The sequence below is a fragment of the Bubalus bubalis genome, chromosome 24 (assembly GCF_019923935.1).
Source record: "Bubalus bubalis isolate 160015118507 breed Murrah chromosome 24, NDDB_SH_1, whole genome shotgun sequence".
NCBI classification, from domain to species: domain Eukaryota; kingdom Metazoa; phylum Chordata; class Mammalia; order Artiodactyla; family Bovidae; genus Bubalus; species Bubalus bubalis.
In genome coordinates, this window is record NC_059180.1 from 5,779,107 (window position 1) to 5,794,556 (window position 15,450).

A 15,450-nucleotide genomic window follows, 5' to 3' on the forward strand; every position below is an offset into this window, starting at 1 on the left:
TGGGGCACACTCAGCCAGTGCAGATAGTGGTTCTAATAATTAAGTTAGGGGGAAGAACCTAGGGTTAGATGGTTTCCCCCAGGTTTGAGACTTCCCACCAGTATTTTAGGTGGTTAGATGCAGAGGAAGTCTGTAGGCTGAGGATGTCCTGTGTCAGCTTGTGGGTGATCTGTGAGCCGCTGTTGTCTGAGATGCTAGGAAGGAGCAGCTGCTGGTGCTAGAGCTGTTCCTGACCCTCCCACCTGAGAAGGTCAAGACCAGGGTGTGAAAGCAGTACCTGGGGAGTGGAGCTGAAGCTGTAGCTGTTGTGAGGATGTTGTGAAAGACCAATAGGACCGGGAGAGTGGAAAGAAATCAGGTGTTTTCTATGGGAGTGCTTAAGATTCAGAAGTGTGGGGGGCTTCCCTGGTGGCTCAGTGGTAAAGAATCCGCCTGCCAATGCAGGAGACACGGGTTTGATCCCTGGTCTGGGAAGATCCCACATGCTGCAGAGCCACTAAGTCCACGCGCCACAGCTGTGCTCTAGAGCCGGAGGGCCACAACTGCTGAGCCCCTGCCCTGCAACTACCGAAGCTGGCACTCTAGGGCCTGTGCTCTGTAATAAGAGAAGCCACCACATTGAGAAGCCTGGGCACCACGACTAGAGGGTATTCTCTGTTCTCCACAACTAGAGAAAAGCCCACGCAGCAGCCGAGACCTAGCACAGCCAAAAATGAAATGAATGATTAAAAAAAAAGATTCAGAAGCACAAATGAATTGACTTTTGGTACCCAACTTGAAGACACCATTTTGCTCTCCAAAGGAGTATCCATTGAGGCTTTCAACACACAAGATGCTTGTCTGTCTCAGGGAACTATTTGTTTCTCTTCAATGGAGTTTTGATCTTGTGTTTCTGAGGTGCTCAGTTGTTTATTCTTCCCACTCTATTCCTTTTCTTATGAAAGAAATGTTTCATTCTTCTTGTGTCCCAAAATCAGATACTGCCTTTCCTGTAATATGCTCCATAAGTGGTTACTAACGGTATGATCAGATGATTTGGAAAGGGGGTTCCTGTGGTCACTGTTTTGGGGTTTTGATGGAAGTTCTATACAATGTCTTAAATGTTTAAATTATAAAACTGATAGCTGCATTTTCTTTGTGAATTGGAATACCATACTGAGAAGGAATCTGCGGGCATTCCCTGTGGCCCAGTGGTTAGGACTCTGCACCTGCACTCTGGAGCCCAATTCCATTCCTGGTCCCCGGTGGGGGGAACTAAGATCCTGAGTCCCACAAGCTGCACAGTGCCGCCAAACAGAGGAGAAAAAAAAGAGAGAAGGAATCTGAGTCTTAAATATGAGCCAAGCAAGAAGAGGGGCTCTTATCTGTTACTGATGCAAACATGAGTATCTGTGGTGTGTCTGTGTATCCGTATGTCTGCCTTTGTATTGAACTATATCTCTTTAATGTCTCTGTGTCTTCAATCCTGCCATACTTCTGAAACGAACATCCTTCTTTACTGAAAATATTGAGGCTCCCTAATTTACAATTTTATTCATATGGAATTTCAGGGGATCTTAATTGGCTAAACAATCTTAACAAAGAAGAACAAAGCAGGAAGATTGACACTTCCCAATTTCAAACATTATTACAAAGTTACAGTAATTAAAACGTGGTACTGCCATAAGAATAGACACATAAATCAATGGAATCAAATTGAGAATACAGAAACAATGCCATACATCACCAAGCAATTGATTTTCAACAATGGTGCCAAAAACTATTATATGTAGGGAAAATAAACTTTCCGACAAATAGTGCTGGGACAGCTGGATATCTACATGGAGAAGAATGAAGCTGGACCCTGTCTCATAACATATACAAAAATTAATTCAAAATCAAAGACCTAAATGTAAAGCTAAAACTATAAAACTTTTAGAAGGAAAGGTAGATGTAAGCTTCATAGTCATGGACTAGGCAATAGTTTCTTAGCTATAACACCAAAATCATAAGCAACAAAAGAAAAAAATTGATAAACTGGATTTCATCAAAATTAAAAACCTGTGCATCAAAGGATGCTGTCAGTTAAATGAAAGACCACCCACTGAATGGAGAGAATATTTGGAATCATACTTGTGATGAGGATCACACAAGAAGAACTCAACAACAAAATTACAAACAACCCAATTTTTTTAAAATGGGCAAAGGGTTTAAATAAACGTTCCTCCAAAGCAGCTGTACAAATGGCCAATAAGCACATGAAAAGATACTCAACATCATTAGTCATTAGGAAAATGCAAATCAAAACCACAATGAAATATCATTTCACCCACTAGGATGGCTAGAATTTAAAAATCAAACAGGGAAAAAAAATAATACGAAATGTTAGCAAGGATGTGGATAAACTGGAACCCATTTATACATTGCTACTAGGAATGTAAAATAGTAACTGGTACAGCTGCTGTGGAAAAGAGTTAGACAGTCCCTTAACAGGTTAAACAACGTTACCATGTGCCCCAGCACCTTCACTCCCAGGTATTTACCAAAGAGACCTGAAAGTATGTGTCACACAGAAACTCGCACATGAATGTTCATGGCACCATTTTTCATAATAGCTCCAAAGTGGAAACAACCCAAATGTCCACCGCCTAAAAAATGAATACATAAAATGTGGTATAGCCATACAATGAAATAACACTCAGTCATAAAAGGAATGAAGTGCATGATGCTAAGGGAAAGATGCCAGGCACGAAAGATCACATACTGTATGGTTCCATTTGTAGGTAAAGCCCACCCTAAGGAAATCTGGAGAGACAGAACGTAGATTAGTGATTGCTTATGTCTGACGGGTATGGGGATTTGGGGGTAGAAGCTAAGTATTTTCGAGTTTCTTTTTGAGTTGATGAAATGTTCTTAAACTGTTGGTATTATGGATACACAGCTCTGTGACTATACTAAAAGTCATTGAATTGTATACTTCAAATGGGTGGATTATATGGTATGTAACCTACATCTCAATAATGCTATTTAAAAAGGGACACCATCAAGGAGAAATTCAGAATGATGCCAGTTGCTTTTTTCTTGGCTGGGCTCTGGCTCTAACTAAATACCAGATTCTTTATGAAACACTGTGTAGCAGAAAGAAAACATTATTATTTTGATAGCTGTTGCCAGAGTGTCTTTGGGGAACCAGATGTCTTTCCTTCAGAATAAACCTTCCTAATTTACTGGAGGATCCTTTGAGATTCCATTTCCAAACCTGGAAACCGCTCTTTGTTGAGAATTTGAGGGCAAGGAAGAACTGAGAAAGGAGGTGTTTCTGCAAAAAGGTGGAAGGCTAGAAAGCTTTTGGACCGAAATGACTGAGAGACTCAATAGAAAAGCAGCCTGGTACTCGGCATTAGATTACCTACTGAATCATACTGTGATATAAATGTCCCTTACTATTAGCCCTGAATCAGCAGTAATGATTTCTGTGTTATATTGAGGACTATGAATTTAAAAAAGTAGTCATAGTAATCTTCCAAAAGAGTGTAGCCAAGTGTTTGAATACATCAAATCTACATATCAAAGGACCCTGGGTTATATATGCGTGAAAAGCCAGGGTTTCTGAATAAGACCTATAATGCGGGACTGGGCACATTTTTGGTTACAGGACTTCGAAGGTGGGGGAGCAGAGGACGTGAACAGCTGGAAAGAGGAGGAGACCCATTGAGACAGGAAAGAGGACTGTCCTCAGCAACAGGAATGCCAGCTCGTTGGTCAGGATTTATTGAGCAGGACAGGGAAAGGTGCTGTTTTATGGAGGCTTCTGCTGGCCAGCTCTGGAAACAAGCCTGTGAGAGCTGTGATGCTGGCACCGGGGAATTCTGGTGAGAAGGCACGACAGGCCTCTCCAAGGAAAAGCTTCCGACACCAGGTCTCACCCCCCACCCCACCATGGCTCTTGGATTCGCAGCCACAGCCTTTAATTTGCCATGGAGATACACCCCCACTCACTGGATGTCTGGACCAAGAGCTGATCACAGGGTTTCCTTCACAGGGGAGCCAGGTGTCTTCATAACTCTGCAAAGCTGAGACTTTTTCTAAGTGGGAAGAGACCTAAACGGAAGGGCAGGAGGTAAAATGGGCTGAGTACTCTGGCCCTGATTCATTGGAAGGAACCATCCAGCTGTTGGGTGGTCAGAACACATTTGCTGAGAACCTGCTTTTCTACTTTATAGCTTATGGGGGCGTTGTGCTCCCCAGAGGGTGAGGGACCCACCCTGGGGGACCTTCAGGATCCATACATCAGGGGCGGGCAGAAAGAGGGACCTCAGAGCCCCTCTCGCCTGCTTCTCCGGGCCGTTCTCTTATTTCCACTACTGGGAAGTTATCCGTGGGTGCCTTGCGTCTTTTGGCACTCTCTGAAGTTGGGGAGTAATTAGAAGAGGGGGATTTGTGCCTCCAGATCCTCCACCATCTCCCCAGGCCCAGGAGGACAAGCTCCAAAAGCGTGAACAAGAGACAGAGCCCCGTGACCCCAAACATGGTCTTCAAGAAGATGCTCTTCTCAGAGGGGCGAGAGAGGTAACAGTTCGTACTACCAAGGCAGGGCTCTAGACGACACACAAAGGGGCTGGGCATCCTGAACCCGTATAGGTGGTACTGCCCCCCCAAGGATGCCCCCTCAAGGGCCAGTCGCACGCCGAGCTGTGCCACGTAGGCCCAGAGCAGCCTGGAGCTGCCAGCCCCCGAAGCCTCTCCGCCCTTCTCCCCTTGGCTCAGCGTCTCTTCTTCCGTCTTCACCTTTTCCGATGCCTCCCAGTGCCAGATGACGTGATACAGAATGAAACCCATGTAGAGGGCGCTGGGCACAGCCACCAGCGTGACCTGGAAGGCCCAGAAGCGCAGGGGGGAGAGGGGGTGGAAGGCATCGTAGCACACGGCCTTGCAGCCCGCCTGCTGGGTGTGACATACGAACTCGCTCTGCTCCTCGCCGCCGCCGAAGACCCCCGTCCCGCCGGCGGCCAGCAGCACCAAGCGCAGCCCCAGGAGCGCGGGAAGCAGGAGGCGGCCCACGGGGGTGGGGTGCCGGCTCTCCTCCGCGGCCACCCGCCTCAGGAAGCTGCCGCACATCCTGTTAGGAAGCAGAGGACAGCGGTGAGCATCGTGCGCTGCGCGCCGGGCCCCAGGAGAAGCGCCTGGCCCGCTCTTCACTCCCGATCCAAGGATGGGTAGGGCAGGCTTGCTTGCTCCTCCCGGAGAACCTGGTTGATCAGATACCACGACCTGACTGCACCTCTTTGTAATTATGGAGTCATCTCTCTAAAATACTAATTGTGAGTGAGTGTGGCTGTGGCTTTCTTTTCTTGCCCCTTCCAGTGCTGCTGGGAATTCCGGTGAGAAGGCATGACAGGACTCTCCAAGGAAAAGCTTCGGAGGCCAGTACCCCCCCCGCCCCCCCACCACCCACCACGGCTCTTGGATTTGCAACCACAGCCTTTAATTTGCCGTGGAGATAAGCCCCCACTCACTGGATGTCTGGACCAAGAGCTGATCACAGGGTTTCATTCACAGGGGAGCCAGGTATCCATAACTCTGCAGAAGCTGAGACTTTCTAAGTGGGAAAAGACCTAAATGGAAGGGCTGGAGGGGAGAGAGCAGAGACAGGCTCTGCTCTCGACCTGCAGAGAAAGCAGAGCCTCTTTGTCTCTCTCTTTCCCTCCCTTCCTCTCTCGCTTCCCAAAGGCTGAATAGTCAGAGTCCTCTGAAAACTGCTGCCTCCCCAGGCCCCGGTCCTCACAGGCTGCCCGTCTGGCCTCTGCTCCCCTCACAGTGGGGAGACCGAGAAGAGGTTAGGTCAGGGGGGTCAGTGGGGGTCCAGTGAACAGAGCGAGTGTTGAGGCTTGTCTGGTCTGATGTTCCAAGCAGCTTAGGAAAGAACACTTGGAAGAAGACCCAGCAGAATCTACTAGTTAAATGTCATGGGGTTTGGGCCAAAGCCAGAGTTGACTGGACAAAATTCGAAAACTCGACCCCGCTTTGTCATTGCTCTTTGGGCTTGTATCTCCCTCGTGGTGAGACGTGACTGGAACCGAGGACAGGCTGCAGAACTTCTTCAGTTCTCGGGATGGAATGCATCACACCGTGAGGCCAATTTGCCACCTTTCATCTCCTCTCAGCAGCCCTCAACATCCAACTGTTCTTCTAACTCTCCTCCATCAGCCCGAACGCTCACACACCTGGTTCCCCTGACTCACAGAAGAGAAAATAGACACTATAATGTGAAACCCTGCAGCTACTTCTTTTATCTTCACAGTCACATCCTGATGTAGCATCTTCGAGAAACAAGTGTCTTTCCACTTGTCCAAGGCAACCCTCCCTTTCAAATCTATGTCCCTGGGGCACTCCTTCCAGCTTCTTTGAGGATTTGACCCCCAAATTACCTTTCCTGTAATTCTGACCATCCTTGTTTCCTCTCTGACTTTGAACTGGCTTCAGTTTCTTCCAGTTAAGTCTAATATTAGTAACCTGAATTTCTAAGTTAATATGGCAGCAAGTGCAACATGCCTAATTGCTCTCTTATCAGCTATTATAATACCCAGGGAGATGCACAAAACAATCTTAAATGATTATTAGTGTTATAAACTATAGATAAGAACGGGCCGTATGCCAGAACTTAGGGAGAATGGCCACTTCTGTGCAATCAAAAGAGATTTTGAGATGCCTCCAAGAGACAGTTCTGAGGGCTTCAATTGACCAAAGAATTATGTCACCATCCACCAACTGTGCGAAGCCATATTTTGAGCCACTCAGAATACGAGTTTGAACCTCTGCCTGCCCCCTCAGTCCCTCTCTTCCTTCCTTGTCACAGACTGTGAAAACTCCAAGCGTATCAGGCTGCTGAAAATTCTTTTCGGTAAAATTGGGTTAAAATTTTAAAAGAAATTTATTCCAGTCTCTAGAAAGATGCAAAACTGGTCCCATGACTAAAGATGGCAGATTGAAGATAAAAGGTTATCCCCTCTCATCCCTAACACTCCTCGAAAATGAGAGTAAATGGATCTTTATGAGTGCACCCACTACAAAGAGAGTAGAAGAGCATCAGATTGATCCCTGAAGGCAATAGAAAAGGTTCTGGAGAAAACTCAGTCAGCATGCTAGAAAGCACACTGGATAATTCTTTCAGAATTCAAAGGAAGAAGATGAATAAAAATAATAAAAGGTAAATAGATATGGATAAAAAGTAACAGTTAGAACTGGACATGGAACAACAGACTGGTTCCAAATAGGAAAAGGAGTACGTCAAGGCTGTATATTGTCACCCTGCTTATTTAACTTCTATGCAGAGTACATCATGAGAAACGCTGGGCTGGAGGAAGCACAAGCTAGAATCAAGATTGCCGGGAGAAATATCAATAACCTCAGATATGCAGATGACACCACCCTTATGGCAGAAAGTGAAGAGGAACTAAAAAGCCTCTTGATGAAAGTGAAAGAGGAGAGTGAAAAAGTTGGCTTAAAGCTCAACATTCAGAAAACGAAGATCATGGCATCCGGTGCCATCACTTCATGGCAGATAGATGGGGAAACAGTGGAAATAGTGGCTGACTTTATTTTTTTGGGCTCCAAAATCACTGCAGATGGTGACTGCAGCCATGAAATTAAAAGATGCTTACTCCTTGGAAGGAAAGTTATGATCAACCTAGATAGCATATTAAAAAGCAGAGACATTACTTTGCCAACAAAGGTCTGTCTAGTCAAGGCTATGGTTTTTCCAGTGGTCGTGTATGGATGTGAAAGTTGGACTGTAAAAAAAGCTGAGCGCCGAAGAATTGATGCTTTTGAACTGTGGTGTTGGAGAAGACTGTTGAGAGTCCCTTGGACTGCAAGGAGATCCAACCAGTCCATCCTAAAGGAGATCAGTCCTGGGTGTTCATTGGAAGGACTGATGTTGAAGCTGAAACTCCAATACTTTGGCCACTTGATGCGAAGAGCTGACTCATTGGAAAAGACCCTGATTCTGGGAAAGACTGAGGGCAGGAGGAGAAGGGGACGACAGAGGATGAGATGGTTGGATGGCATCATCGACTCAATGGACATGGGTTTGGGTGGACTCCGGGAATTGGTGATGGACAGGGAGGTCTGGTATGCTGCAGTTCATGGGGTTGCAAAGAGTTGGACATGACTGAGCAACTGAACTGAAAATCTGTTTATAATTTGGAAATCAAAACAACAATAAAGTCGCTAGATGTATTAGATGGGAAAGCTTAGTGAAAGCTTTCCTTAGAAAGGAGTGATTTCTCCATAGATGTTTCAGTTTTGTTTGGTGACTGAGCTCCACAGCGAACCAAAAGAGAGGTCAAGTTTCATGTCTGGTCCTGGGTTTCTCAGCCTCAGCACTGTTGACATTTGGGGCCTGTGTCTTTAGCGTGAGGCCTGTCAGAGGAGAGCTGGCCCCTGAGCTGTAAGACCTTTAGCAGCGCCCCTGGCCTCTGTCCACTAGATGTCAGCAGTGCACACACCCCGCCCCACAACGGTCTCCAGTCAATGCTAAGTGTCCCGTGGGGCGCAAATCACTCCAGGCTGAGAACCACTGCTTTCCGTAGCACTGATCCATCACCTGCCCACCCTTGGCTTCAGTTACCAGCTCGTAAAGCAAGACATCTGTACCAGAGCATCTCCAAGGGCTTTTGCAGGGCAGATCATCCGCCCATTTCCAGGTCGGTCGTACACCCTCCCGTGACGATGCCTCCAGCCCCCGCCACTGCTGAGTTCAAAGGGTCCCAGCACTTGTTGTGCGGGTGGGCAGCACTGAGCTCTGAGGGTTTCTGCCTCAGCTCTCCTGTCAAGTCACCAGAGTAAATGCTAATTTAGTAAACTTTCACCCTCATCTCATTTCAAAGTGCAGCTCCAAACACACATCTCCCCAGCAGACCTGGGATTTAACAGAGAGCGGAGAAGGCAATGGCACCCCACTCCAGTACTCTTGCCTGGAAAATCCCATGGACGGGGAAGCCTGGTGGGCTGCAGTCCATGGGGTCACGAAGAGTCAGACACAACTGAGCGACTTCACTTTCACTTTTCACTTTCATGCATTGGAGAAGGAAATGGCAACCCACTCCAGTGTTCTTGCCTGGAGAATCCCAGGGACGGGGGAGCCTGGTGGGCTGCCGTCTATGGGGTCGCACAGAGTCGGACACAACTAAAGTGACTTAGCAGTAGCAGCAGCAGCCCCGGCATGTTCCAAGTGTCAGGAGTTTGAGTGGTTTCCAGAAGCCCTGTCTCTGTTCTTCTCTCTTGCCCATGCCCACCCCAGACCTGTAGCCAGACACCCAGATGTTCTCTGGGAGGCTCTCAGAACTGAGCTGAGGTCTCCAGGTTTCCCCACAGAGAGAGAGAACAGGAAAAAGCAGGACAAGAGGACTTGCTTGAGAACCCCTGGTTTGGAGCACCCTTCCATGTCCTTTACACCACGGCTGTTACCACCAGCACAGGGCTTATTCCACACACATTCCAGGGCCTAGAGGGTGTAGGCAGTAAATATCCTGCCCCATCTTCCTAAGTCTGCAGACCAGGGGAAGTTTCTGATAAACTAGAGCCCAAATATAGCCACCCCTCCTCCCCTGCTTTCCTGGGACCCCCTGCTTTCCCCATCTATTCCAGCCATCCCCTGCTCACCCCTCTTGTTCTCTGAGACTCTCTCCTCCCAGAAACATATCTTTGCCCACAGTGGGTCAGAGACCCCAGGCCAAACTATGGGACCCAGAATGCTGAGAGCTCAGCATTGTTGAGAAAGCTCGAGAGACTTCTCTGTTTCTGGAAGGGGAGAAATAGTTGGCAAATCAATTTATTCAAGAAGGGGTTGGCAGGACCTGAACCCTGCCAAGATATTAGAAGCAGTTCCTATGAGTTCAAGAGTTAGGAGAATGAGGAAAGCCCAGAGTTTGAGGAGATTTTCAAATATATAAACATATTTTTAAATTCCATCATGATTTTGCTAAGAATTTTTCTGAGCATGTCTTTTTTGGCGGGGAGAAAAATTCCAGGATTCCACAGGTGGCAGAAGCCACCTCGGGAGAGAGTTAAGACTTGACATGGCCATGAAGGAAGGATGTCCACTGAGGCCAGTGCTGGGCCCAGCCCCCTGCCACCAGCTCACCCCACCTGGCCTTGAAAACATTCTAGATCTTCTGCTAAAGGGTGGTTAAGGGTACAGCGGCCCTGGCATCACCAGGTGTGCAGAACCTCAGGCCACATCCCAGGTTTAGCGAGTCAAGTCTGAATGTTAATGTTACCCCATCTTGGGCGGTGGGCGTGAGCATTAGAATTGCAACTGAGCAGCCCAGAGCCCGGGGTGGCCCCCTCCGCTACCCCAGGCCCTGGGCCAGCCCAGCCTTGCGCTGCCCCAGCACTCACCTGGCAGCTTCGAGCCAAAGCACCCGCAGCAGAGAAAAGAGGCAGACAGAAGAGTCCTCAGGCCGAGCCTGCAGGGTCCTCGCTGTCCCCCAGGCCTTGCCTCCCTCCACCACCCACTCCTTCCCCCACCCCTTGTCATTCCTGGCAGCCTTATGCAGGGTCAAAGAAATGCAGCCAGAGGGGCAGGCAGCCCAGCTGCTAAAGAATGGACTCCGGAGAACAACCCTCTGTTGTCGAGGGTCAGGGGTACATCGTCTACGTGAACTGAAATGGGGAGATCATCCGAAAGGAGGCAGAGGCTTTGGCGTCTTTTCAGTGCGGGGGCTGGCAGGCAACAACAGAGAGCATTCCCTACGGTTTTCTTGGCTGGGAGAAATAGTGCGGGCCTCCCCCATAGCCCAATGGGCGTCTGCCTGCTCCTCGTCCTCTCAGCAGCTCAGGGAGCCCAAACCCTGGGAGAATTCCAACACTTGAGTTCCAGATACCGCCCCTGTGGAGATGCGGGGCATCGTGCCACTATTTTCTAGCATTTAATATTATTACGGAGAACTTCAAGTCCAGCTTGGTAGTCTTCACCTTTTAAGCCATTTGATCTTTTTACAGTTTGCCAGATGAATTTTTTTCTTTTTCTTTTTTTGTGTGTGGGGGGGTGGTGCGGTGCCCACACTGCATGGTTTTTGGGATCTCAGTTCCCCGACCAGGGATTGAACCCTCTGCAGTGAGAGCATGGCGCCCTAACCACTGGACAGCCAGAGAATTCTCAAATGAATGTTTTACTTTGGAAGCCTGTTCACTCCTCCAGGGGATACTATTCAGCAGGACTTCAGGAACCTCTCACTGGCTCTCTTCTGTTCACATCTGGTCCACAGGAAATACTGATGCATCTCTAGGCCAAAAAACCCTGGGCACATAGGCCGTATCCAACACAACCACACCGCCTTCCGTTCATCTGCTGGATATCCTATCTCTTGCCTCTCTGATTTATCAGTCCGGGGCCCACCCATTGGACTCTCTCTGGGCATGAGATGCAGGCAGAAGGCAGCATCCTCTTCCAGCCCTTTCCAGTGGGAAGAACTAAAAGCACATCTCTTTCCCAAGTAGCTTCCCTCCAGGGTCTTCCCTGGTGACCCAGTGGTTAAGACTCCGTGCTTCTACTGCAGGGGGTGCAGGTTCAATCCCTGGCTGGGGAACTACTAAGATCCCACATGCCTCGCAGCATGGCCAAAATAAAAATTCAAACTGAAGATAACAACACCACCAAAAAAAAAAGGCAAAGCAGCTTCTCTCCAGAGTTAGCCCTCTTTGCCTTTAATTTCCAACAATTCAGCCAAACTTAGATGTGGGCATAGAGTTTGAGTGTCATAATTGCTGTTCATTTGGTTTTCCTTTGAAATACTGCATCTCAGACTAGCAACCACTTTAGAATGTCCTACGTATTGTATTTTCCAAAACATTGCATCTTGAAATTCCAGTCCGAATTTCCAATATCTTCTTACACCAACATTTATGCAGTGCATATAAGTGATGGATAGAAGTGCTAAATGGTTACGAACTCATACTTCATAACAACCTTATGAAGTACATACTATTACTACCCTCTTATAGGGGAGAGAAATAAAGAACTGAGAAGTTGAGTAACTTATAAAAGGTCAACCAACTAGTGAATGGAGAAGCCGGGATTTGGATAAGCAATCTGGCTGTAGATAGCAAACCCCTAAACTCTACTATGCTGCTAGCCTGCTCATATTTCAAATTACCAGCCTTTTAAGACCTATTAATGGTAAATCCACTATAATTTCATACCCTCATGAAAATAAAAACCCTCTGCTTACATTTTCCACATCTTAATGACTAATTCTGCCATCCGCCCTGGATCCCAACCAAAACCTTTGATGTCATCACTGACAGCTTCTCCTTCATTGAGCACATCTTATCAGTCTACCGGTTGTGGAGATTCTGTCCCTTGAATTAAGAAGACGCCTTAGTTCAAGACCGAATTACTGAAATGGCTTCTGTTTCTAGATTTGTCTACCCCTAATCCATTCTCAGCATTGCAGACAGAATATTTAACTCAATTCTTATTTAAATTTAACAACATCTTTACCAGTTTCTTTGCTCTGGTTGCTTCTTGAATGTCATAACTTCCTTCTGGATTAAATCTTACTCTCCTTTTCCGTGTGTGTGTGTTCATCTTAACTATTTTGTGTTCAGTTCAATCATGTGAAATATATTCACATTTTGGTTCAGTGGATTTCCAAGACTCTTTCATCTCGCAAAACTGGAATTCTGTCCCCATTTCACCCTCCTGACACCATTCCATTTTCTATTCCTATGAATTTGACTACTTTAGACTCTTCACATCAGTAGAATCATACAGCATTTGTGACTGGCTTATTTTCAGTTCAGTCACGCAGTCACATCCGACTCTTTGCGACCCCATAAACTGCAGCACACCAGGCCTCTCTGTCCATCACCAACTCCCAGAGTCCACCCAAACCCATGTCCATTGAGTTGGTGATGCCATCCAACCATCTCATCCTCTGTCGTCCACTTCTCCTTCTGCCCTCAATCTTTCCCAGCATCAGGGTCTTTTCAAATGAGTCAGCTCTTCGTATCAGGTGGCCAAAGTATTGGAGTTTCAGCTTCAACATCAGTCCTTCCAATGAACACTCAGGACTGATCTCCTTTAGGATGGACTGGTTGGATCTCCTTGCAGTCAAAGGGACTCTCAAGATTCTTATCCAACACCACAGTTCAAAAGCATCAATTCTTCAGTGCTCAGCATTCTTTATAGTCCAACTCTCTGTCTTCAAGGTTCATTTATGTTGTAACATCTATCAGAACTTCAGTCCTTTCTAAGGTTGAATAGTATTCCACTGCATGTATGTATGTGCGACATTTTGTTTATCCATTCATCCATTGATGAATTGTTAGGTTGTTTCCACCTCTTGGTTATTGTGAGTAATGCTGCTATGAACATGCTGCTGCTGCTGCTAAGTCACTTCAGTCGTGTTCGACTCTGTGCAACCCCATAGATGGCAGCCCACCAGGCTCCACCATCCCTGGGATTCTCCAGGCAAGAACACTGGAGTGGGTTGCCATTTTCTTCTCCAATGCATGAAAGTGAAGTCGCTCAGTCGTGTCCAACTCTTGGTGGCCCCATGGACTGCAGCCTAACAGGCTCCTCCATCCACGGGATTTTCCAGGCATGAGTACTAGAGTGGGGTGCCATTGCCTTCTCCAGCTATGAACATAGGTGTGCTAAATTTTTTTCTTCTTGAAGTACAACCTTTGGTAGTTCTACCAGGGAACTGTTTAGGGTTAAACTCTTTGTTTTCTTCCTTTTTTTATTGACGTATAGTTGCTGTACATTATTATATGTTTCAGGTGTATAACATAGGGGCCATGAAGCCAGGAATTCAAGAGTTCCCTCCTTTTCCAGACTTTATAGACTGACTTTGGTAAGTCTATAGATTTACTTTATAGACATCACCTGTGGCGAGAGCATGGCAGAGTATGCTGTGACCCCATGTTGCATACAGGCCAGGAGGAGAAAAATCGGAGTATGTTTTGTAAGATTCTTATACTGTGTGTGATGGTCTGATATCCCTTGCAGGTAAACTGCAATAAGATGAAAATGTAAAATGTACAGTATTATACAGTCAAGAAAGGATTGTAGCTAATGGGCAACCAAGGAGACAAAGTAGAATTATAAACATATCATCAGTTCATCCAAAAGAAGGCAGAAGAGGAAAGAAAGGGAACAAATAAAGCATATGAGACAAATAGCAACATGGGAAGTTTGAATTTAACCATGTGAATAACCACATGAGGTGTAAATGGTCAAGCCACTTCAATTTACAGGCAGAGAGACAGACGGAGTAAAGCAAGAGCTACTCATAGGCTAAGTACAAATAACCCACGTTTTAACTTTCTTTCTCTATTTGTGGCCGTGCTGGGTCTTCGTTGCTGTGCAGGCTTTTCTCCAGCTGCAGTGAGTGGGGCTGCTCTCGAGTTGCAGAGCTTGGGTCTCTCACTGCAGTGGCTTCTCTTGTGGTGGTGCACAGGCTGAGCTGCTCCGCGGCATGTGAGAACGTCCTGGATCAGGGATCGAACCCGGGTCTCCTGCATTGGCAGGCAGATTCTTTACCTCTGAGCCATGAGGGAAGTCCTTAACCCACTTTTTAATTTCACATGTGGACCAGAAGTAAAAGGATGGAAACATATACTATGCTGACACAAAGCAAAAGAAATCCTGAGGGGCATTATTAATATCAATTAATATTAATGGTAATAGCAAAAATATTACCAGGGATAAAGAGGTCATTCCATTATTATAAAGGGACCAATTCATCAAACTCTGAACATTTACACTCCTAATAACAGAGTTAGGTGACTAGCAAGGAAACCAAGGTCCAGACAGTTTGAATCACTTATGAAGGTCACTCAGGCAGCGAGTGGAAGAGGCAGGGTGGGAACCAAGGGTGGCTCCAGAGTCTGACGTCCCCCTCCGCTAAGCTGCATTTCAAGAAGGAGCCACTGCATCAGGGGCCTTCAGCTCGTCTCTGCTGATGGTATGCGGTCACCTCCTTGGAAAATCAGAACTGGAAGCCCACCTTTCGGGGCCTCGCAGATGGTCCAGACCCAGTGACCAAAGTCCTTGTCTAACTGAAGAGGGGGTGGAAGGTGGGGAGAAACACAGGACTCGGGGAACAGGCACACTTTTCAAAGTCGCCTGGATTTCTCCCGATTCCTCAATGGCTCCATTTATAAATGTCCACAGTGCCCCGGGCAGTGTGGGTATCAGGGGAGGAGGTTAAGGTTGGTGCTGGAGGTTGGGGGAGGGGGCTTCTGCCCAATTCTTTCTAAGCTTCTGACAGGACCCTAAAGCACCGAGACAAACTTCTCTTTCACAGTAAGTTCTGAGGATTGGTGCCAGGAAGGGAGCCCCCAGGGGTGCCGAGAAGTCATCCCACTTCTTTATTCCACCACACAAGGCCTTCTTTGTCTCCCTCCTCCCACCAGATGAGACCGGCCTCCTCCCACAGCTGTATGCTGACAAAACGTGCC

At 47.1% G+C, this 15,450-nt stretch overlaps 1 protein-coding gene across 1 annotated transcript; it reads right to left on the reverse strand.

Moving 5' to 3' along the window:
• Window positions 1–1,554: 1,554 nt before the first annotated feature.
• Window positions 1,555–12,826, reverse strand: GJC3 (gap junction protein gamma 3). The gene is made up of 2 exons (XM_006053614.4): window positions 10,381–12,826; window positions 1,555–5,098 (listed from the first exon to the last, which is right to left on the reverse strand). The coding sequence occupies exon 2, from the start codon at window positions 5,095–5,097 to the stop codon at window positions 4,270–4,272; it is 828 nt and encodes a 275-aa protein (XP_006053676.1). The 5' UTR covers window position 5,098; window positions 10,381–12,826; the 3' UTR covers window positions 1,555–4,269.
• Between the last annotated feature and the right edge of the window lie 2,624 nt (window positions 12,827–15,450).